This window comes from Poecilia mexicana, unplaced genomic scaffold (genome assembly GCF_051168715.1).
Source record: "Poecilia mexicana isolate PSO_F unplaced genomic scaffold, ASM5116871v1 scaffold_18, whole genome shotgun sequence".
Classification (NCBI taxonomy): Eukaryota; Metazoa; Chordata; class Actinopteri; order Cyprinodontiformes; family Poeciliidae; genus Poecilia; species Poecilia mexicana.
Genome location: NW_028263387.1, coordinates 12,737,419 through 12,762,194, shown reverse-complemented (window position 1 = coordinate 12,762,194; position 24,776 = coordinate 12,737,419). Strand labels below are relative to the sequence as shown.

At 41.1% G+C, this 24,776-nt stretch overlaps 1 protein-coding gene across 1 annotated transcript in view; it reads right to left on the bottom strand.

The window, feature by feature from the left end:
* Positions 1–351: 351 nt before the first annotated feature.
* The window catches only part of nwd2 (NACHT and WD repeat domain containing 2), a 41,016-nt gene continuing 16,591 nt past the window's right edge, over positions 352–24,776 (bottom strand). Inside the window, exons 3-7 of the mRNA XM_088015187.1 lie at positions 20,645–20,761; positions 12,928–13,131; positions 11,764–11,914; positions 8,877–9,466; positions 352–6,350 (exon numbers count right to left, since the gene is read on the bottom strand). Coding sequence (XP_087871313.1) covers positions 2,454–6,350; positions 8,877–9,466; positions 11,764–11,914; positions 12,928–13,131; positions 20,645–20,761 — 4,959 coding nt within the window. The 3' untranslated portion in view covers positions 352–2,453. The remainder of the gene's footprint in view (positions 6,351–8,876; positions 9,467–11,763; positions 11,915–12,927; positions 13,132–20,644; positions 20,762–24,776) is intronic.

Sequence of the window (24,776 nt, the reverse complement as noted above, 5' to 3'; positions counted from 1 at the left end):
AATGAAAATGGCACCTTATTAGCAACTCAGATAAATAATGAAGGAGGTATAACTTTTGCTAAATAGATCATCCATGCAGCAAACATGAATGAGCCCCAAAGAAGTGAGCTGGCTGAAAACAGTTTTTACCTTAAATGTGACACAATGAAAGTCTCGGATTCCCATATTTCAATTGTTTCATAACAACTGGGGAAAAAAAACAAATAAACCTGAGGGAGGACAACACAACACAACACAACACAGTTCATGCCACAGGTCGAGCAGACAGCTTAAGCAGGGAGTAAACAGCCAGACCATTAAGCCTATCACAGAAGTTTTTGTGAATATAAAGTTTACCAAATAAGAGAAGGCTTTTTTTTTTTTTTTACATGTTTTATTTTTATTTTTAGTACCCTCTGTTAATTCATTTACATAACTAGTGTAGGTGAAACACTGAAGTAGACCTCCACTATTGCTGCATGACTTGCTAATTTACAGTAGACTATTCTGATCAAAGTTTTTGGGAAGAACATGTTGATGCATACCTGTGAACACCAGTACTTGTCTGAACCAGAACAGACATTGCAACTGAATGGTGCTAAATAAATAAATAATAATCTCCAGAGGGCATCAGTTTAACAGGTGTCCAAGGTTCTGCTTGCAGGCAACATTTCTCCTGGCTTTCTCTAACTGACTAGGTAAATTTTCACATACATTTTCACTTTATGAACTTTGAAAAACAAGACTGGTGCTACTGTGCCCTTTGTGCCAGTTGTCTTGTCTTGTATTGTTGCATGGTGCCAATTGTATTGATGTTTGAGTTTGGCATTCCTAAAGTTATTATTAGGTAACTTTCTGTTGCATTCTTCTCTGCCTTGTGCTATTTTTTTTTTAACATTTTACACATTTCTCAGTTTCAAATACAGAAATATAACTGTTGTGAGCTACGATATTAGACATAATTGAAAAGGAAAGGTTTTTAAAACTACGTTCCTTAAAATGAGAGACCGGCCCATGCCTAGACACAACATAAAAACTGGAATCTATTTCAGAACAAAATGACATATTCTGTTATGTTATATTTTAGATGTTTTATACAAGAACTATGAAGCCTGTGCCACTTTTTGTAAAGCTGTGAAGATTTTTTTTAATTATAAGTCTAGGCAATTTGTTAAAAATGTACTAATCTGTGCTCAGATGTTCACAAACACACTTTTTTTTGCTAGGACTAAACCTTTTTTTCCCCCCACATTTGCAAAATTATATTACAACAGAGACTTCATCTCAAAAAGCTTGTTTAGATGTCTCCATCTTCCATTCTTTAGGTATTCTTCTGTAATACTGTGATCTATATACATCTGTAAACCGAGCCAATAATTGCTTTAAAAGAAAAATCTAAATAATTTTTTGTAATTCATATATTTCTGCTGAATAAATATAACTATCTCACAAACCACTCCTAAAGTGCATCCACCTATCGACTAAACCTCTAAATATGCTCACTTGGCCAAGTTTTTAATGTAAAACTCATTCTGTCCTTTTATAATGGACAAACAGACTCCACAGAACCTAAAGCAAGTACACAAGTTAAGGCGTTAATGTGCGTGGTGCTATGCTACACTGTATGCTCAATAGTGGTGTTCCCCATAAAGACTACCTGCACGCGAATTGATGGAACAGCAGGTAAACCTATATTAAAATCTATGTAAACAGTTCCAAAAACTATAAAGCAATCAATCCTCAGAGTTGCGTTGCAGTTCTCTCCTGATGTTGACTGGGTTTCAGTAGAATCGGCATCAGATGCAATTAATATACAACAGTGTGTGTACTATGTTTACAAAGTCCCTGCACTTTCGTTAATTTTGTGATCTGCACGTGATGAGCAATTTTTTATTTTATTTTTATTTCCAGGCACTCACTTTGATTGCATTAAGCACAACGTAACATTTTTAAGGAGTTGCACAAATTGCAGCAGCCAAAATGAGATATGTTCTGTACATTTGTTCATCCTTTTTGTACAGTACCACCTGATATTAATACAAACATGGATGTACTCTTTTAGGAATGACATTATGGCTTAATGTTTATGAAGAAAAGAAAATAACAGAGGTGGCTAACAAACTGTGGACACAAAAGATCACTGGGTTGGAAACGAGACATTTTGGTACGAATTTTGTTCTTCAAATGCAAAAGGACACATAATGGTAAACTAATACAGAATATACTTTTTTTTTGTTTTGCAAAACAGAACATTTTTTCTAACAGTCTTCATGTTTAAAACTAACAGAAAGTGTATCATATGTTGGAAGTAAGTAATACATCATTTGAGTGCAGCGTTAAAATTGTCAACCCAATAACTACCCACAGGGCTGACATCTGCAGCTGAATCACGTGGCTGTAAACAAGAATCAACTGCAACCCCAGAGATTCCTACCTCTTTACCCCTGTCTCCTGTCTCAACTCCCCCCAAACTCTCACTGCAGCAGTTCAGCCTTCTTTGTAGGTGTTGTCGACTCACCTTCTCCTGAGTCTGACACATTAATGGGGCTGTCCCTTGAGAAGACTTCCGTCGATTCCCTCCAGATGCAGTCGGCAACGGACTTGAACGAATGGTTGCCACATTTGGGGCGCACCTTCTGTGAAGCGTTGTTGACAATCTGTCGGCTGTTGGAGGTGGCTATCTTTATCTTAAGGGCGGCGTCCACGCGGTCCACAACCGTGTATGTGCCAATGCTACCGTCCTCGAAGCCGATGATGATGTTTAGTGCACGCTGGGACAGGGACAGGAAGGTGGGAGTTTTGTAAAGTGAGCATGTGCCGATGCTCTTGCCGTCGGCAAGACGCATTACGATCAAATTGGACACCACACCGGCCTCGTCGTCCTCATCACAGTTGCGGAAACAAACATACACAAGGTAGCGGCCGTCTCTTGATAATTTCTGACGCCAGATAATACCGGCTGCATGGACAAGCCGTAGCTTTCCGCTGTGAAGATCCAGGACGTTAATGTTCTCATCACCTTTGGAGACTATTCCTAACTTTCCATTGGGTGAGATTTGAAAATCTTCGAGATTTTTAAGGAAGTTGGCCGGCAACTGGACTCTCCTGCAGACTGACTCGTCTGCCACACTCCAGATGAAGACTGTTTCTGTGGACGTGATAAAGACCGCACAATCTGGACAGTCTGGAATGAGTTTGAAGTTGACAATGGTAATGCCATCATCGCAGACAAATTTCTTTGATACACTGCCTGACCACAGACTCACAGCAAGCAGTTTGTTCTTGGAAGTGCCCACCAGGAAAGTGTTTGCTGTAGTGATAAGTGCATTCTGAAGGCTGACTAAAATGTTGCAGACTTTGTGCCCAGTAGCCAGTCTCCAGACTCTTGAGGCATTCTGCTCACAGAGAGAAACCACAAACTGGTCATTGTGGGTGATCAGCAGCTGTGAGATTCTCTGTCCGTTTATGCGGAAGATGTTTTCTCCGGTGTTGGTTTGCCAGATATACTGACTGGACTTGTCGTCCGAAGTCACCATGAGATCCCCTGAGGAGGTGAGGACACAGTTCTCCACCATGCCCTCGTGTTTGAAGACCGTCTCAATAAACCCGGTGCTAAAGTTCCACTTGTGGACTGCCTCTGAGCCGTCCATGGTGAATACATAGTCCTCTCGCCCAGTCAGCTGTAGCGTCTGGATCTTCTTGCCTGTTTTATCAATGTTAGACATGGCTGTGATTATGTCAATGTCCCAGACAGACAAAACGCCGCTGCTGGCTACAGAAAGAAGTAGGTTGTGGTGGGCTGATTTTATGAGTTTCACAATAGCTCCTGAGATCTCAATCAGGCTGGCCATGCACTGCCCACTGTCTCTCCTCCAGACAAAAATAGATGAAGTATTCTCCATTGAGGCAACAATGCTTTGCCCGTTTTTGGAGAGAACAGCAGCAACAAATCGCTCACTACGTTTAGCTTTGAATTTCTCCAGCATTTTCCATACTTTTGTATCCAGAACCTCAATACTACTGGCCTTGCAAATGAGAATGGAACGCTGATCTTCAGATAATTCAATACCCACAACTTCGCTTTCATCCCCCCTGCAATCGTAATCCTCCATCAGCTTCGGGTTGGTTATCTCTTTGGTGTTCCACACTGACAGACTTCCCTCATTGTCAATCATTACCATTTGGTTAAGAGTGTCCAGTACTAGGATAGACTTGACAAACCCCCCAGAGAACTCTGACGTCACAGTGGACAACTTTTCTCCATTTCCTAGATGAAAGACTGATGTTGTGTTCAGGTACTGGCCACAAAAGGCGTACATGCCATCTGGCGAACATTGGACACAGGTTACTTCATACCAGCAATGGAACTGGTAGAGGGGCCAGCCGTAAACAAGGTCAATAACACTGACATCCTTACTAGCCTCAAGCCACGCAAGTGCATGGTGGGTAGAAAGGGTAAAACCGTTTATGAAAGCAACTCCTCCAGCAACACCACTGTGCTTTGACCCCTTAATTTCAACCTCTGATAAAAGGCAGGATTTGTGATTATCATAGATGAGCAGAGTATTTTTGGTTGTGGCAACCACCAGGTACTTCTCATCAGTGGTTAGCCTGATTCCCAGCACGACAGATCTGGCTGTGTCAATCTGCCGAAGGAGCTGCCTGCTTTCTACATCCCAGGTGCTGATAGATCCATCTTCCAGTGCTACAAGGACTATGTTGGGGGCTAGAGTGGGTAAAATCTCCACGATCTGTATATAACTGGAGCAAAGAGGAAGTCTCTCTGGACTGTAGGTTACGTCCATAGAGGAGTGGAGAGGCACAATAGAGCAGTACTTGGGACCATCTTTGTCACACTCCAGGAGAAGGTGTCTGAGCTTAGGCAGGGAGGTGACAACTGGCAGAAGCCTTTGCTGCAGTTCTGCAGACAGTGATGCAGGGTTCTTTAGTACTTTCACCTTAATGCTACGGAGAGTGGTGGCCAGAAATTTTAGCTCCTTTTCTTGGCTGCAGGTGTAAGCAAGATCAATATCTGTTATAGCCTTGTCAAACTGACCAATCTTGATCATTGTGTAAAGCCAGCTGAAGTTCATAATGACACCAAACATGAGATCGTCTGTCCGGCCACTCCTGGTCAGGTGGTACACCAGCTCTGTCATCTTTCTGTGATTGACGAAGAAGATGTCAGGCTCCAGTAGGTTGCACTGGAACACCCAAGGCTGTTCAGGAGTCTGTCTGTCGTATGAGTATTTATCAGAGGACGTTTTTTCATGTGACTGTTGATGATGAGGGTTCTTGTGGTGTGAAATATTCAGGGAAGTGAAATGGTTATTGTCATAGGTAAAGATCTTCTTCCTCCCTCCTGACCATGCTCCTAGGAAGTACTCAGCCAGGAGGCTGTGCATTTGATGTACATCCTCCTCATTGCTGAGGTAGAGTTTCTGGGCAATGAGATGTAGGTGCCTGTTGGCCCAGACCATCAGTGTGACATTTCGCACCTGCCGCTCAACCAGATAGCCTTCAAGCTCTTCTTTGAGTTTAGCAACTAGGTCGTAGGAAATCCTTAGTGGATTTTTAAGGTAACTTGGTACTATGACGTCTCCAAGAACAATGTTATCAAGAGATAGGATGTCTTCTAACTCAACCTCCGTTAGCCCTGCCTTTGCCATGGTGACATATCCTAATGCCCTGAAGACAAATCGTTGGCCCAGCTTGTTCTCCACAGAATAGAAGAGCTGCTCAATGCTTTCGTGTACTGTTGAGCACAGAGACTTGTCATCGACATCTTTGTGAGACCTCCAATGAACTACTTCTCTGTAGATGAGGTTGACAAACATGGGTAAAGTACACTTGGCAAGTGCCTCATTGACATAGATCTGTTGGCCTGACGTTACCTTCCTCTTCACCCCGAGCAGCTGCTGCTTTAACATTTGGCTGCAGACCTTTCGGTCTCGCTGGATTAACTCCACATAGTACCTTTCATCATGAATGAGATGACGCAGCTTCTGCAGGATACCATGTTTGTTGGGCAGTGTTGATACAACTATGCGGACAGTGCGAGGCAGGTGTACGGGAAGCCACCACAGCTTACGGGCCTCGTCAGCGTCAGAGAGTTGCTCCATGGCATCCAGGACAATGACAAGGGGCCTGTGGAAGGATGACTCCCCAAGGAGGTTGATTAGAAGCTCCCTCATCTCCTGAATCTTGTTAGGCAAGAAGTGAATCAGGCAGCGGTAGTTTATTGCAATCTGCTCACAGATGCTCTGGAGAAGGGTTCGTAGGTCGGTGGAGAGCTGGCTAGAGCCAATAAATCGGACGATGACCACTGGATCTGTTTCTGGACCCATCTCTTTTTGAAGCCATGTGTAGGCCTGGGAAAGTAAGGAATAGCACAAACATAGTCAAAATGGTTTCATAAAATAAATGTACATGTCAGGGTTAAAACCAAATTGGCTGAAAGCTGAACCTTTTCTGACATTGGAAGGTCCTTTTAGAATTTCTGTTAATCAAAACTAAAAACTGAAACCAAAACTGAAAAATGAATTTGATTAAATACTTTTCTGACAGAGGTTTTTACCACAGCAAAAAATAAGATATTCAATATTCTAGTTCAGATAACTTTGTTTACCTTAACCTTATTGTTTTCTTATATTCTGCTCATTGTGGTATTATAATTTCATTTTTTATTGATGGGAGGTATCTGTTTAGAAGAACTGCTCTAATATTGAGACTACCATAATTTCATTCATAAATTCATTAAATGGCCCAGTTGAGAGTTGCAGCAAGTATTTTAATGCTATCTGACATTTTTAGGGCAACCCAGATGACTCTGCTTTCCATTTTAAGCTTTGTGTTTGACGGAAGCATAAAAAACCCCAGGAACATATATTCTGTTTGGAGATAATTTACAGTTTAAATATGATGTAGAAGAGTTCCTACCCTGACAATGAAATTCTCTTTTTTCCCCCCTGAAAAATAAAAATGCAGTTCCGTCCACATGTATGGATTTCAAAAAATTTACTGTATTTTATTCTGCCTGAGTACAACAAAGAGTAGTGATGGTACTACTTGTGAGCTGTCAGATAGCTGTGTATAAAAGCTGAACACTTTCCCTGGTGGAAAAGAAAAATATGTTATCTGGTTAGAACATTTCCTGGTACTATAAAGCACCAGAGTACTTCCTGTCACTCTAGCAGTCTCAATAGTAGAGTGTTTTTAAGGCAACAATCTTTTTGAGACAGGAGCAAACCATAAAATGTATCCTATCAATCTATAAATAAACAGATTAAAATGAAGAAAGGTTCATTTTCCCACTTTCTTCACAAAAAGGAGAACGGCAGAGAAAAGTGGATGCACTTTTGCTTTAATGATAAAGGTCCAGCAAATAACCAAATATTTGCCAGTAAAAATGCTATGATCATTTATCTACATTGGGAAAATTAGTGATTTTCCTGCAAATAGAAAATATCTGGATGTTGCTCTAATAGCAGTTTAATGCACAGCTCAGATGACTTGGAAGAATTTAGCTGCCCTCTTATGTTACGCCACACTCTGCAGGCTTAGATGAAGCAAATCAAGTGTACATTACCTCCATTGGGATTATAGTGGACGCTCAGAGACCTCAGAGCACTTTTCTCTCTCAAGTTCGTTGTGCACATTACTCTGTCTACGTACAGCTGGCATCAAAAATCAGGATAGAAAAAAATTATTCCCCATCCGCTTACACTGAAGCAATAATGCTGATGTAAAGTGATATTTGTCTAAATTAATTAAATGTATCTGTTATCTGTATTCTAACAGATATTTTGAACATTTTGTTGTGTTGCAAACATGAATTTGCAATGCAAACATCTAATAAACGTCTGAGATCTTCACAGAACTGCTGGTTTAAACTAAGATTAAGTTACTGGAAAGTTGATTAGAAAAAGGAAGTAGTCAAGTATCTATAAGGCTTTTTTTTCTGAATTACTTAAAGGTCCTAGAGGGCAATCGACAAAACCACACAACTATCACTACTTCTGACACTGGTTTAACAAATAAAAACTATCATTACATTATTGTAATTTCAAAGAATAAACCCAATAACTAAAGATTTTTTTCCCACATCAAGTCTTGACCTGCCAGTTGAGCTGGGTTTTATTTAGTGGCATGAGAACAAAGGGGGCTAAATACTGACAGAGCAACATTTTGGATATTTATTTATAATAAAAATAGAGAACTTTGTATTCATATTCCTCCTCGTCACCGTAATGTGTAACTTTCTGTCCCACTGAAATGCGCTAAGATACTTTTACATGCATGTGTGTTTATTTTATATTACTCTAAAGTTTAAAACTGTATATTTAATTCCTTTCTTCAGTTAACGCTCAAAGAATGCGGTTGCCAAATGTTGACATTAGACATGTTACTTGTCTCTTTAACCTGAAAAGGTGCATAAAGCTAATGTGTGACCCTAGAGGAATAGACGGAGGACATCTGTAGGGTGATCGTTATGTGGCTGGACAGGCAGATGGCAGCCACACAAGCAAAGGGTGAAAGATGAGAATAAAAATAAAAATACCAGTAATAACACAAAATACAACGCTGGCACATGGACAAAAAGTAAAAAGTGGAGTTGTAAAAAAAAGGCGTATCGACTTGTGCACACTTGCTTTGGCTTCACGGGAAACGAACGACACACGCATGCACGGCGATGGAGTGCCTCTTGGCAGATGCACAGATGGTCAAGCGAGCAAGCGCTTGCGAGAAGATGAACAGTTGCACGCCCCCTCATGCTTTGTTGTACAAAGATGGACACATGCTGAGATCAGACAGACAGACGGAAGCAAGCGTGAACAAACTGAGATAACCACCGAGTAAAAAGTGACAGGGAGGACATCCTTTTGTTTATGCCTCACCTGCTTGGCCACTTCGGAGAGCAGCAGCGTCTTCCCGGTGCAGGGCCCTCCGTACACCACCAGGGGGCTCATCCTGCTCCCTTTGGACGGCATGATGTACTCCTGCACGTAATCCAGAGTCTCCGACTTGTACTTATAGAGGGTCGCGTAGGTCTTACACAGGGACAGGTGCTGCAAAATCTCATCGTACAGTGGGTCGGTCTCTGTGTCAAAGTTCTGCTGCACGGTGGCCTGGATGATGTCCACCATGTCCTCGTAGAACTGCTTGCAGAGACCTTCCACGTAGTGGCTCTCCACCTCCTGAGAGTAGCCCAGCTTCATGTCGCAGTGAGTGACCGAAGAGTAGACGCGGAGGTTGGAGGCGGCCACGATGGTGGGGATGAACTCGTCGCGCACCTTCAGGAGACGCTCGTAGGCCTCCTGGTTGCGCATGACGCGGTCGGCGCTCACCACGATGTCCATGTAGCGGGCCATGTCGGGGAGCTTGGCGAAGCGGTCGAAGTTGGAGATCTTGCGTATGTAGCAGACGCATTTCCTGAGAAAGGCGGGCGTTTGTTTCCCGAGGGCAAAGTCCAATTCATCCTCCAAAGCTGCAGTGACAAAAATGAGAGTTTTCAAGGACTTTTTTTTTTTTTAGATGTGAAAAACATTTTGGTATAAGAACCATGACAAGAGACGAAACAATCAGTCAATACGGGATCAGGACAGGACATTTTTCTCCTTATCTTCCTTTTTTATTCACTGAAGCTGTTCTTTGAGTTTATTAAGGACAAAATAAAGGTTCAGAATATGTCCTGTAATTAATAGGGATTAGAACTTGTAGCACAATCTCTTCCTGTTTATGTGGTATAGTCCAAATGAAATAGGAATGAAAGAAAATTAAAAATGTGTATCTGCCGGAAAAAGCCTGCTCAGGGCTTCTCCAGCTATAACACTTAATACCGATCAGGATAAAAGTCTGACTGCCCCTTAAATTAGCTTTCCAGTCTGAGAACAACTGGACATATTTTCAACATATTTTACTTCAGACTCAGTTAAAATGTTGTAAGGAAACGGTGAGAAATCGACAAGCAAGTGACTATTTTTGCTGCTGCTTCAACTTGCAGAGACCAGTATATTACACAACTTATTTATGTATCAATCTTTCTGATGTTTCATTTATTGTCATTGTGCACAAAGTCACTGCTTCCCTGTCAGCAGAAATAGGCTGATGTTTACCAATTCTCTCCTAAAAAACATCTTTACAAAAATTTTATTTGATCTGTCTTGTTTCCTTCGTCCTTGAGGTAGAAAGAAGGTTCAGGAAGCAGTGCTTTGTTTTTAGGTAAACATTTCATCTGCCCAGCCCGACTCCTGGATCTTTTATCTGTTGCTCAGACTTAAAAATATTACTAACAAACCTGTAAGGCTCAGTTTATGGCACTTAAAAAGCAGATTAATGTGTTGTTGTTCTGGGTTTTATTAACATTCCACTTTTATTGAAGTGTTTTCTAGGGGATGCAATGCAGAATATTAGGTTTATTTTACACTAAAAATCAGTAGGTCTCTTAAGGCGGATCGACATTTTAACTGCATATTTGTGCTCAGTTCAGTCAAGGTTATTCATGTAAAGAAGATTTAAAAATATAAGTAACAGCAATTGTTTCTAAGCAAACATTTTTGTTGCTGTCTAGTAGCTATATTTAACTGAAATAAAATCCAGTTCCAAAGTTAAAATTATTCATGTGCTGTATAATAACAACACTGCTCTGATATAAAGCTTCTGACAGATTTAGGTCTTCTGCTCTTAATAAACAGAAGCTACAGGAAAAAAACAAAAACAAAAACCTGGATAAAATTAAACGCATCCGAGAGAGGAGATGCAGCATGAATAAAAGTGTCTAGACGGTAGCGAACAAGAAAATACGTTAAAGTTGCTTTAAAACATCTACCATTTGTTTCAATAACAAAAAAAAAGACTTTTAAAAGATTGTGACGAGTTAAACAGAAGACAAAATTCATCCCATCTCATCTTCTGAGCTGATCAAACAGGATGATCCCAAACACGCAACAAAACGGCCTTTAAATGGATAAAACAAGCTAACATTCAACTTCTAAAGCAACCCCAACTGTAATATAATTGACAATCTCTGGACTTTGCTAGGAAGCTAAGTTAGTTTACCATTATAATTTTCAACCAGAATTGCATTAGGATCTCGTTGAAGACCACAAAACGATGTGGTTGCAGTGCAACATTTTAATAGAAAGATAAATAAATACCAGTTTGTGTGTTATATTTAAGCCTGTACATTGTGGTGGATGGAAAATAAAGGAATCTGTTGCCTCTTTTCTCTTTTTGTCTCCACCTGATGTGTTTCAATTATTCTGCAGCACCAAAAAACAATTACAACCATCTTTTTAGATATTAACCTAAAAAAACAGGGGAAATCAGAATCTCTTAAAGAGAGAGTACCCTTTAACTGAGAAGAACCCAATGCAGAGAAACACATTGTGCAAATAACATCCCACAGGGTGAATTATGCTGCCACTGCATTAAGAGTCCTCTACAATGTAATACAAAGTTAATCTTGCTTTAAAAATGACAAAGATTGTTTGCCATAATAGGAACCTGGAAAAAAAATTTAAAATATATTTTATCATGTACATATTTATTTTTATTTGTTTTAGTACTTAAGTAAAGAAAACATTAGGAAAAAATATCTTAAATTCAAAATAAAAAAAAAGATTATTCATAGTTTTTTAATTTTTTTAGAAAATAAAAACAGTAAAAGTCTCACCTCTGACCTCTGATAAGGTCAGAGGTGAGACTTAGTCTGGCTTAACAGGAACAATTCAAAAACATTTGTCAAGAAAAAAAAAAAAAGGAAAGAGAAGGCCCGAATCTCACCAGAGCAAAGGAATTTGTTGGCGTCTGCGCTCTTCATGGTTCCTTTCTCTTGCAGCTGCAGCACCGCCGTCCGGAAGATCCTCTTGATCTCCTCTGACACATTCCTCCAGGCCTTGTCATTCTTGGTCTTTGCTGCGCTGCTCGACTCCATCTAAAAGGGGATGAGGGCCAGAGAGAGGAAAGGCTGACTGTAACGCTCGTCATGTACTGAAGGAAAGCTGCCATTCTCATCTGAGTGACTACTGGGCAGAACTGAGCAAGAAAGGGGGGGGGAAAAATCTGAATACTGAAATTTGTATCAGTCTGAGAGTTTTTCTGGTCTGCTTTCAGAGCGTTCTCCAAATTTGAGTTATTACCATTAGCATAAGTGCAAAATATTCTCGTAAAACGTTAAAGAACGTTTTTCCAAATAAACCTCGCTGGTAAAAAAACCCCAACAAAAACTGCTTTTAAAGGATTTCATGGGGCCTGCTGTTGGCTGGGAAACCATTAAAGCAGAAAACATGAAAAGGGTTTAAGAGCTGCCTGAACAAAAACAACTGCACTCGCAAACTTGATGCAAAGCCTCCCTTCTGCAGAAGCAGATAAAATGCGTTTATCAGGCAGAGCTGGGGTGTTTCATAACATGGATATAAGAACACAAATCTACAATGATGACGTGCTCATAAAAATTTCATTCGCATTTGTAGATCCACAAATTCTGTTTGTGGATCTACAAGATAACAGCGGAAAACTAAAGCTTCAATTTCCCCCCAAAGTTCAGTCAAACTGAGCCGTTCATTCCCCTTGAACTTTTTTGTTCGTTTTCGCATCACAACCACAAACTTCATTGCTTTTCAGAGCAGTGGTAAATGGCGAAGTAGAGGGAAAATCAAATAATATAAATGAAATGATGAAACGTAGAGCGGCCCTAATTTAGATCGGTACGTATTCAAGTGTTGACACATTGAACCACAGGTAATTGAATGCATACATAAGCCACCTTTAAAACTTATATTGAGGGGAAAAAAAGTGAAAAAACAAAGTATCAGTTCCAATGCCCATTAAAAAAGGTGTAAAATTCTGTTGCAACACCTTGAAGTTTGTGGTTTCAATGTGGCGAAATGTGAAAACGTCCGATAGAAAGGCGTCGTAATCAGACCGCGGTCAGCGGATGAGACTCACAGAGTTCTGGTAGTTCTTGAGCATTTGGGCTTTGGGTTTGAGGTAGTATGCGGGTGGCACAGAGTTTTCATCCCTGCAGTACCACTCCTCCAAAATGTGGGTGTCCAGCCCCGCCTCCACAGCCGCGTCCAGGATCATCTCAAACTCCGCCGACTCCACCTCGCCCGGCACCCGGATGCTGCCGTACTTTTCACCCACCAGGCCCTGAGGACGGGAGGACGGAGACAACAGAAGGTGAGGAACGCGAGAAAGGGAGCCAACGTGGCTCTTCGCAGCGGCTCCGTCACTGTGGTGCAGGTGGATCGTTAGAAACCCCTGCTCTGTGCGGACACGGTTTATTTATACCACGGCTTTGATTAGTAGGACTATAAACTTAATCCCAAATCGCTGATACCAACAGTTAAACTCCAAATTAGTTTTCTTCTGAGTATTTTTCTGGCCTTTGTTCTCTTTTTGTTACATCAACACTTCATATTTTTCCAGATTTGAGCTAATTGTTGATATCTACCACGGAGCACAAATTTATTCATCTCCCTGGCATTGAATTGATCCTTTAATTTCACCAACAAGTTTCCTCTGATTGGCAGTAATTTTTGTCAGAGTCCTGACTTGAATCTAAGGAAAAATGAGGGTGATGGCAGAGAGGCCTTCTGAAATACCTGGAGTTCATAACCATACTGAAAGTGCTCCAATTGAATTTGTTAAGATTCTCAGTTGAATCTTAACAAATTCACAAAATGTGCACAAAATGTGCAAAGAACTACCAAAGATGATCTAAAAACAAATACAGATAAGAGTGAACTGTTGACTGCTTTATGTTTTTTTGTTAGTTTTTTTTGCCTGCAGGTATAACAGAGGGTTAACTATGATCCACAGCTTCTAGGGGGGATTTTCTTAATACTTCTCACTTATTTATCGAGAAAAGAGAGAAGGAGAAAAGTTTGCAGCCTGATGAAGAGAAAAGTGAAGCCTCATGAGCTAAACCTCATGTAGGAAATGCAGATCTGTTTTGATAACAGGGAAGTTGAACGGCAGCGAGTAACAATGAAACAAACAGCAAGACGACTGGATTATATGGAGATTCTGAAGGCAGCAATGTGAAAAAAAAAATCACTTGACGTGTTATGTACAGTTATTTCACATCCTAAATCTATCTAGGGAGCCACTAACACCAGGCCTGACCGGATCAAAAGAGGATGCAGATTTGTCCTGCCTAGAGCACAGCTGATGAAAACTGATGAAGTCTTTGATTTGGCTGGATGAGGCGATGAAGAGACACCAGAGTGACCTTTTTAAAACGGTTCTATTCAGAAAGGCGAATTGTTGAAATCAAGATTTGGTGCTGAATTTGAATAAAAATAATTTTAATATTAGTATTATATAACAAATTAAGTCGTTCTTGTGTAATATGTTTATTTATAATTTAGAGTTTTCTTTCTAGATCTGTTTAATTGGACTAAATATGCTATGAAACACACAATAAACTCCCCTGTAGCTCTGAAAGAAAGCAAAAATAATGTTTTTTTCTGAATTTTCTGCCACCTTTACTCCATCCATAAACGTATTTAATTTAAATAAATTTGTCCTAAAGTAGAAGAACAAACAGGAAGCTCGCTCCCTGCTATCCCTGCCTGGTAAATAACCCGTATTTTGGTGAATGCAGCAGATTTGTTCTGCTGCTACATGGCAAATGTTTCTGAATGACACACTGTTACGTAAAAAGACACAGACTCGGCCAAAATTTTTATAATTCCCCAGTAATCAGCGGCATTAAGAAAATGAGCAGATTTTCTTTTTATATCCAACAGATGGGGCTGTTTGTGGGAAAGAAAAGAAAATAAGATTTTAGAGGGTCGTACGTGGATTTGTAGGCTAACTGTGAAATCTGATTTTTATGGGGTTTTCTGTGCTGCAAGTTTGGGTTATTGAAAGACATTAGCAGCCTGAATGTGGGATAAATGAGCACACTGAGACGCCATAAAAATCAAGCTGCAGCCTTTCCAACCGGTTGCTCATCCATGAATATGAGTGGCAGTAGATCCAACGTCACTGAAAATAACCAGGGCAGTTTGTTTCCCAATGTTGTTTAACGTTGTCTGCCACTCATTTGTGAGCAAATAAAAAAAAAACAAAGCTACAGTGACATGACCGGATGATTTCCTTTTTTTTTTACTCCATGTGCCATAACTCTCATGCACCTTAAGCCACTCCTGTGGGAGGAGGCAAAGCCCGAGCGGGAGACGAGCCAAATGACTGTGAGGTCCAATGAGCAGGAAAACGACGGCTCGCCCCCACCGGCAATGACGCTTCAAAGCCACTCCACGCTGGAGTCCTCATTCCCTTGGCATTCTCAGTGGGAACAGATGCAGAGAAGAAGCAGAAATCTAATGATGGCGTGCCGCGTCGTCTGTTTGGACGGCCTACTCTTAAAGCCCACAAATGTCCGCTGGAGATTCATTAGCATTTGGGCAATTTTTTTCTGTACAACAAGCACAAAGTGGCAAAGGTCGATCTGGGCGGCGAAGACAGTTTTCCATTAAGGGAATCAGTGACGCCCCCTTTTATGAAGGGGCACATCCAGGAATTAACAGTGTACTTTTGATACAATAAACATTTTTGTATTAGATAACATTAGTACCACCTTGAATGAAGTTAAAGACCAAAGAAACTATAACTATGGGGGATGATTAGTGAAGCCAGATGTAAAGGTTTTTTTTGTGCCCAGCCTCAGATGGGATGTCACCAGATGTGAGTGAGAGGCGAAAACAAAGGTCTTTCAGCTACCTGGCGATAAACTTGCGCTTACTCCTGATGCGTGAAAAAAAGCTAGTTAGCTTGCTAAATTATGTTAGCAGCTAGTTAGCAGTAGCCTCAACTGCCTCAAATCACAGAAGATGTTAGCATGAGATTCAAACCTTTACAGAAAAGTCCAGTGAGGGAAAAAAAAACCTGCATATAAGAGAATGTGAAAGATTAAGTTGTCCTTTAATGACAATTAATACCTTTAATTAACATATGTATAGCTTATATAGATGTATAGATGAATTTAAGACTTGTTATGGATGCTTGGACAGAGGACTAAAACCTTTCACAGCACTGTACCGTATCAGCGGTTCTTTAAAACCACTGACGGCCTTCTGTAGCACTGAGCTGCCCTGCAGGTCACCTCGTGCTTCTGACTCAACGGCTCTGCAGCGATGTGTCAGTAAATGATGGAGGCACTGGGCTAAACGACTGCAATACTGGGACAGAAATGTAGCGCGGAGAGAACAGAGGGAACAGTCACTCTCCATGCTGCTGACAAGGTTTCTGTCAGTTCGTCTGCAGCAGGACGAATGGAGTGGGTGATAGCTGTGTAAGATGGGAGGGGGGGGGGGGGAGAAAGTCGAAGCGAAAGTTTTCTTTTCAAATCTCCACACAGGTTGAAAAATGCTAACGTAAGTGAGTGTGTTCACACCTGTCAGCCACAGCTCTCCAGCATAAAGGTTTGCCAATCATCCTGTTGACTTTCAAAAAGGGTGGAGATGTTAAGAGAAAATGCCCCCAACGTCCTGACTTTTAGGAGCTTTAACACATCTGTCTTAGCTGGAGAGCTAAAACCATCTTAAACGGATTACCTCATGCTGCAGCTTCACTCTTTTATGTTTCAGTCCATGTACAGTACGTGCGTGCCTGACGTTTAGGAGGGATTTGTGGAGCTCTTTTTCCTCCTCGGAGGAGAGGAAGGTGTGAGAAACACAGGAGGGTAAGGGGAAGATAACAGAGGGGACGAATGCAATTTCAGCGTTCATTGCGCTCCTCTTCCTCCCTTCTTCTTTCCTCAGCATTTTTTTTTCCCCCCATCCTTGGACCGGGGTTTTTATACTCCGGCTAAGTGCACTTTATCTGATGAACCAGCTGGGAGAGGCAGCTAAGATTGCGCACAGCCACAGTATGAATTAACAAATCAATCAGTCATGCAGTCAATTAATCCACAATGCCCACAGTCAGCTGGGTAGATGTCTGCAGCAGAGGAGAGGCAAACATGATGTTTCCAAACAGAACAGGAGGATCAGATTTTATGTAATTTTTAAAAAAATGTACTGCATTTAATTAATGAAACGTCTAAATTTTTTGAACTGTAAAACTGATTCACTTCTTACGGTTGATTGTTTCTTTCCTGCATGCTAATGTTTAGATAGCATAGCTGCTTCGAAAGACAGGACATTTGATCACAAAGCACGGTGCTACAACAGCAACATGCTTGGGCTCTTAAAAACATTTTCAAAACGGACCCATTTCAGGATAAACATTCCCGTGTGTGGACGAGGAATTAGTTTTGTTCATTCTTTTCTGTTAGCAGGACAAACGTTACGCAAAATTAGGCTCGACAGAAACAGTGTCTTACAATGTTTGACGTGACAAGTACAATTTTTTATTTCCACATCTGCGTGGAAAAGCACAAAACATTTACAGCCTGGTTATTTGTGTCACTTTAGTCCCTACATGATGCTCAGACGACAACATCAGCAACATGCAAACAAATCTAATCTATGAGTATATGTAGCCTAATGAGGTGCATTAATGTGACTGGAGATAAAAAGGAGATAAAAGACGGGCAGCAGGATCTTTTACTATCCCCTTTAACGCAGCAGACATCTGGAAGCCTGAAATTTTCTGCTGAAATGAATCCTTCAGGCATTTATCGGATTTTTCGGCTTCTCTTTTTTTTTTTTTCCCACGAGGGAATTTGAAACTGCTGGAGAAAGAAAGAGAGAAAAGAAGTCATGGCTCATTGTCATGCTTAATCTTCGGGTCAATGACACTATCACCATGCCAACCCTCGCCATCGCCATGGAAACCAGCTTTTCCCGAATCAACGGTACGGAGAAAAGCCGCTCTCGCCAAGGTGTGGCTTGGTATGTATGTGAACGACACCCACTGCAACCAATTTAGTCCTCAGACGTACGCAAATAGGAGATTGTTACGTCAGGGTGCAAAGAAAAACCTCACAAAAACTCACAAACTAGATTTTCCAAGGCGGTCATTATGAGGAGTAAGATGATATTCTAGAGCTCTGAGACAGAGACGTCCTGACAAAAGAGGTGTGAAAACAGAAATAAAACTGCATCCGCGTCTTCATTGGGAAACGCTCTCGTTCTGGTCCTGCAGGACGGCTGTGCAGAGTCGAGAATGAGGGGCAGTTTACGTGTGGCACGGAGATTAGAGGCGTTTCCAGTTATTGCACACATCTTCTGTGGCAGCAACAAAACAGCCCTGCAGCACACATGTCAGTCACCGTTCCCCGTGTGCTCTCTCTCCGTCTCTCGTGAGATGGAAAGAGAGAACATAGCGTGCCTTCGCGGGGGGGTTGGGGGGGATCGATAGTAATTTGGCTTTCCAAAGTGTGTCCTCACTTTATCTTCTGTTCTTTTCATCTGCTCAGTCCTATTCCGTTGTCTGATCCACGCTGTGTGGAAGTTGTCTGGGTTTTGCGTGTGCGTGCGCGAGGGGTGACACCTGAGTGGGTAAAGTGGACGGTAATGAGGGGCTGCGAGAGTGTTTCCATCAGAGGAGTTAGGAGAACGCACACAAACGCGAGGATTCCCTGAACTGTAGACGACAGCCCAACGCACAACCGCTTACCCAGAGAAAAAAAAAAAAATATTCTGACAAGTTCTCTTGTACTTACATGCAAATCTAGAGCTACCACCCAGTAAAAAAAACATAAAAAAAAATAAACATCCACTCTCCAGAGATGCCTTAGGCAACCTAGAACTGTCAGAATCTGATCAGAGAAACCACTACTGCCGTCGCTGCTGCCGGCTTTGAGCTTCCTGGTTCTGAAAACGGGGCCGGCTGGGTGATGGGGAACCGCGCCGAGGGGCTCCGGGGACAGCAGCAGCTGGCTTTGACATGTCTGAATGAGAGTAAGCAGCTATCATGAGACCCTCAGCATAAAGTCCCCCCCCCCCAACCCCGCATCACTACTGAAGTAGGACCACTAGAATATGCCATTAAACATTAAACTGGCCAGATGGGGAAGACATGCACAGTGTGTATCTCCTAACAGACTCTGAATATCACGACTCAGAGGTCGTGTTTGAAGGCATGAGAAGGAAAAAGTGAACTGAACAGAAAACCTGAGATAATGTGTGTGTTTGACCCATCAGTGTGTTGCAGCTGGGGGTCGGCAGAGGTCGGGATGGTGAAACCGCAGCAACACCAGAGCAAAGAGAGACTGTGGGGAAAACACTTCGGATTTAGAAGATGCCAGCAAAAGAAAAGGAGCAGGTGTATTTAATTTATTTCACATTCAATCGTTTCACTTCGCAAACATTATCTCTGCACATTGTAAAAAAAAAAAAAAAAAAAAAAAAAAAATGTAATGGAAACTTATTTAGGATTTTTACTATCAGCTGCACAGAAAAAGAAAATCGCAATTTTTTATTACCAATTTAGCTCGTGCTAGAGGCCAGATTACAACACAACGCTGAGCAGTCTTTGTTTCCGATGGAGATTCAACTGTTTAATATATATGAGGCATAAATAAATAACAGAATCATTGTCGGGGTTTTTTTCCTGTGTAATTATTATTCGAGGCAACTTGGACTGAAAGCAGCATCTGGAAGCGGTGCATGCAGGAAGACGACGAGACACCAAACTCACTCTGAGGAGAAGGGGTTATGTCTTAGAAACTGAGCTCTTTTTGTGCCCATAATGCCTTACCTGCGAACTCTCACTTCTCTCTCAACCTTTACACTCAATCTGTTCCATCTGAATAATTCACAGTCACTTCCCCTCTCTTGTGCTCTTCCTCTGTTCCACCCTCACTGACCCTGTTTTATTACTTCTAACAAAGCTAGAAACGATCTCAAAGCCTGAAGTACAGATTAAATGCACCATTAGGTTTTTATAAATTAGAATACTTCAGAATTTTCTTTCCTTTTTAGTTTAAGTTTAATGGTTTCGTGAATTTTTTGTATTCTAAATGGAGAAAATAACCTGCGGCGGTAATAAGCCTGCATTTTGTGTATTTTTCTTTTTAAACGCAAGTGGAACCAAAGCAAACTGAGACAAAAGACTTCTGAGCCACATCGGACCAAAGTACAGAGATAAAAAGCAAAATGTTAGACTTTAGAGGCACCACTCAGCCCTTCATGGTTTACTTCTAAAGAGACAAAGTTTGGTGGATGATTTTTTTTAATGCTGACATAAAAAGTATTTATTTTTTTCAAAGTCTTTCTTTACTCCAGATACTGTTCATCCTCTGAGAGTAGCTTTTGTAAGAGTTAGCCACTCTTTTTTTTTTTCCTTTGTGATATCAAGCCAAGAAGTGACAGATAAAAAAATAAAAAAAACAGCCAGAGAACCATGGAGAAAGGCAACTTTAAAAAGGCTGGTTCATATGAGAACCAACACAAACTGGCTGTCCAGAGGCAAGAAATCATGGAAATGGAAAAGCGCAGGATTACAAAATAAAATTCCCAGAAATTCTGTGCAACGCAAAGAGTTAAAGCATTAATTAAAACAAAAAGCTTCACTTATGTTTTATTTTAAAGGGATAGCCAGAAAGTTTGGCAACACTGATTTTGTTTTTCCCCCCTCCATAATTTTTTTTTACAATTTTGTCAATGTGGAGCTGCAATAAAAGACGGATATGTTTACAAGGTAAAACGGAACAATCAGAATCCTTTCCAGTTTGCCTAATTGTACCTTGGAAGCTTGCGATACTCACAACAAAGCACGGCCCAGCTGATGTCTTCAGACATTCCTCCAGAAGTTTCATTCGGAGTCTCTGCAGGTCTGGATTGTCCCACTCCTCTGGATCAACTCCCCAGTACAGGTCCACCACCTGGACATACGCAAATATTGCCAAACAGTTAGTCCAGTTAAGATGCAGGACTAATTTTCTCTATTTTCTCTTGCAACAGTATTCACACCCCTCAAACTTTTCACTTTTCCAGGACGAACAAGCATCCCAGCAGCCCTGTCTCATCAGCATTGGACTGTTGCATGTAATCTCACTAAAACTGACTAAAGTTTGTGGTTTTAACGTGACAAGATGTGAAAACGTTCTGTATGAATAAGTACTTTTGCTAAACTAAGTATGTTTAAAATAAAAAAGAAGGATAAACAGCAACCACCACAGCAGTAGAGAACCTGGTAGATGTTTTGTGTTTCTAATTTAAATGTATTTACGGGTAAGAACATCGCACGCAATCCTAAAAATCAACCAGCTGACAATCAGTCATCCTACCTCTAATGAAAAACAACGTCAAGAATCAGTTCAACAAAAGAAGTCAGCCCTATAGTTTGCAGCTCAAACTGGAATTAGCAGGTTTGGAGCCAAAACCAATTGTAACCTCTACCGCAGAAACACATATAACCTGAATCATGCCATAGAAACATCCTCACACTCACACACACATCGTTCCCGGATCGGAGCAGGGAGACACGCTCACAAGCATCCTCTCTCAACACATTCATCACAAAGTTCTGCCGGTTGACACAATTCTGACTGTAAACACGCCACAGGGGGAATCTCCCGCTGGAGGAGAGAATCGTGTGTGTGCGTGTGTGTGTGTGCGTGTGCGTGTGTGTGTGTGCGTGTAGCCAACTCCACGGTGAAGCTGCATCGAACAGGACAACAAGCCATCCTGCTGCAGCTTCCTGGCTCTCTGACAGCTTCAGTCCTGCCGGTTCTGACGTGTGGCTCGCAGCATTATCCCTGACGGCCTTGCAGTTTTCAAGGAGAAGAAGATAAACGATGCAGGTGCACAAAAACGCGTGATCACCGTCACATGATTCCTCTCCCTCCTTTCTACTACGCGTGGAATCCTGGAGTATTTCTTTATGCTCTTGTGCTCAAAAGTAAAGCCATTTGAAATGACTTCAGTCCGGCAAAAGTGAGTGGCACGTCTTGCCGGTTTTGGTGGAGAGGATGACTGGCAGGCCACTTTACCCAGAAATGGAACGCGTGACTCGACTTTGACAGGCAGGGAAATTCTCGCCTCTGCCATTATTGGCACAGGGCTGGAAATACACCTCCGCTCATACACTTGATTGTTGTCATGCACCTGCGAGCAGATGTGCTGCTGCCAAAGGGGAGACAGCTGTCAACTCTCCGGAGGTTTCCTCACGGGAAGCAATGGATGCAATTTGAAAGTTGAGTCTAGACACCAGCCTTCATTTAGTCCTGGATTTCTCTGGGGGCAAATCTAGACTCAACTCAGAAAGTTTAGTTTTTAAAACTTAAGTTTATAGATGCAACCCAAAAAAAAAAAAAAACAAGTGAAAACTTATCGCAACCTCCAAGTTTTCTCCACCGTTACTCATATCAGTATGTTGAGTATCACAATCAACTGTTGAGATGGGAGAGAGATGAACTTATAGATTATTGGTGGAGGAAAAACAATAAAGAGGTGACATTTTAAAATGTCAAACTTTACAAGCTTCAAAATGACAACACAGACACAATTGCGTAGCTGCGCCTGCATACAAAGATGCATTGGAAATAATACTCCAACATTGACTTTTTATAACCAAAGTATTATATACATGAAACAACATAACATATACTGCACAAAGTAGTCAGAGATATGTCTTTTGTTTATGTAAATGTTATCTTAATAACCATAAATCACTTTTGTGCTGCTCTATGCAGGTGCTCAGTCTGCACTAATGAAAATTACCTCGCCTCAGGCATGCGTAGCTCCTCAAGTGGTTGAATGAAAGATAACAGGGACAGATAATAAATTGGATATATTTCGTAGATGACAAAAGGTTAATGCAGGCAAACAGAATATATGATTTATTAAAATGTCTGTTTTATTTGTGATGGCAGGTGTAAAACAAAAATAACAGTTTACAAACTGAGAAATTTTTCTTATGTTTGGAAGCAAAAACAATAGGAATGTTAGTTTTAGAAATATTTTTGTTCTAAACTGGATTTATTGTTACTTTCCTACGTCTTATTTTTACGTACTTCAGCTAAGCGTAAAGTTATTCAGACTCTGGGCTTATTTAAGCTGAAATTAATGCTTTAAATATACTAACAAGTTTCTTCTGAATATTAACATTTTGTAGAGTCCAAGCAAGATTTTTGACTTGAGTCTGATGGAGATTTGATGGAGGGAACTTGAGGTAGCCGGAAGGTTTTTCAGGTTATCACCAAAGACAAACCGGTGGAGATATCGAAAAACTGGTCAGTTATCAAAGAAGGTTTTTGATTGATGCAATGCAAATAAAGATTTTACCACTGATTATTGACAAGGATATAAAAATGCTCAGTTACACAAACAGAAAACTGATTTTTCTTTACAATGTTGTGTTATTATCGGAAGCAAACTTGGTTGAATGAAAGTTTTTGATGCAAATCTGATATAAATATACTGCTCAAAAAAATAAAGGGAACATTTCACTTTAATTTTGTGTGTGGCTCCAAATCCAGGCCTCCATTGGTTAATACATTTGATTTCCATTGATGATTTTTGTGTGATTTTGTTGTCAGCACATTCAACTTTGTACAGAACAAAGTATTCATGAGAATATTTCATTCATTCAGATCTAGGATGTGTTATTTGAGTGTTCCCTTTATTTTTTTGAGCAGTGTATTTTTAGCTTAGCTGTATTTAACATCTAAAACCGGGTTTAGTAAACCACTAAGTTTTCACTTTTAGACTGATTTTAGCCCAATGCTAGACTTACTTTAAGATCCAAATTTTTGAGGGTGTAGTGTGAGGTTCCACTCTGAAACTCAGGACCTTTGTTGCAGGTTTTCTGTCACTTTCCTGGTTAAAAAGCAATGAATAAAATCCACTATAGCGACAAAAAACAAAAACAAAACACACACACACACACACACAAAAACAAACAAATCTCAAACAATGCTGAAAGTGCCAGGACTGTGGCTAAGTTTAAACCAAAAAAAAACCAAACAAAACATATTTGTCTTTGTAAGCTTTGTAAGAATGGTTTGCAATTTACCTTTTTGGAAAAGGGCAAATTGCTTTGGCACAGCCAGCAGGAAAGTAATTCATGAGAGTGTGGGATCAAAACCACACTTTGGTTGATTAAATACACTTCTTATCCTCCCCCACCAGAAGACTGTTATGGTACTTTGGGGGAAAAAAAAGGAAAAAAGAAAAAATCTCCCACTCAGTTGTGTGCACACTTGATAAACATCCCTCATATTGGCTTATTGTGAAAACCTCATTGCTTGGCACATCCGTCACACTGTATCAGTGTCACTAATCTACTTCCAGAGCGCATGTGTCGGTGGCCGTGATGGGACTTGTGTTGACAAGGACCGGAGGGGAGAGGAATGAAGTGAGATGAGTGCCCCCCTGATTGCAGAAAGGTTGCAGCAGGTGATTGGGAGGATGCACAGTAATTAAAAGCTAAATGAAGACATTACTCATTCCCACTCGCTGCGTGCATGCGGCGAGGATATTTTGATTAAATTTGCGCCCTCACCTGCCGGGCTTGGATGGAGAGACCAATGAAGGAGAGAAGGACGAAGAGAAGCAGAACGGAGGGAAACGTTCAGAGCACCTTTAGCAGAGGAGAAGACTCCCGCGGGACTGGATTTGTTTCTTCAGGTCTCTTCTCCCTCCCTCCATCACTCCTCTGTTTTTTCTTTCAGGCAACTTTTCCGCTCCTCTCCCTGATAACTTCCCTTTCCTCAACGCTTCCTGCTCAGCTACAGTCGTGGGGGTGCTGTTGCTTACATAACAGATGAAGCAGCTTCCACTAAGCGGCTTTCCGATGCCCTTGCGGGGCATTTGCCCATGGCAGGTCAAGTGCAGGAGAAGAGGTTTTTAATGTTGTTGTTTTTTTGTTTTTTTAATTTATTGAATGTTACACTA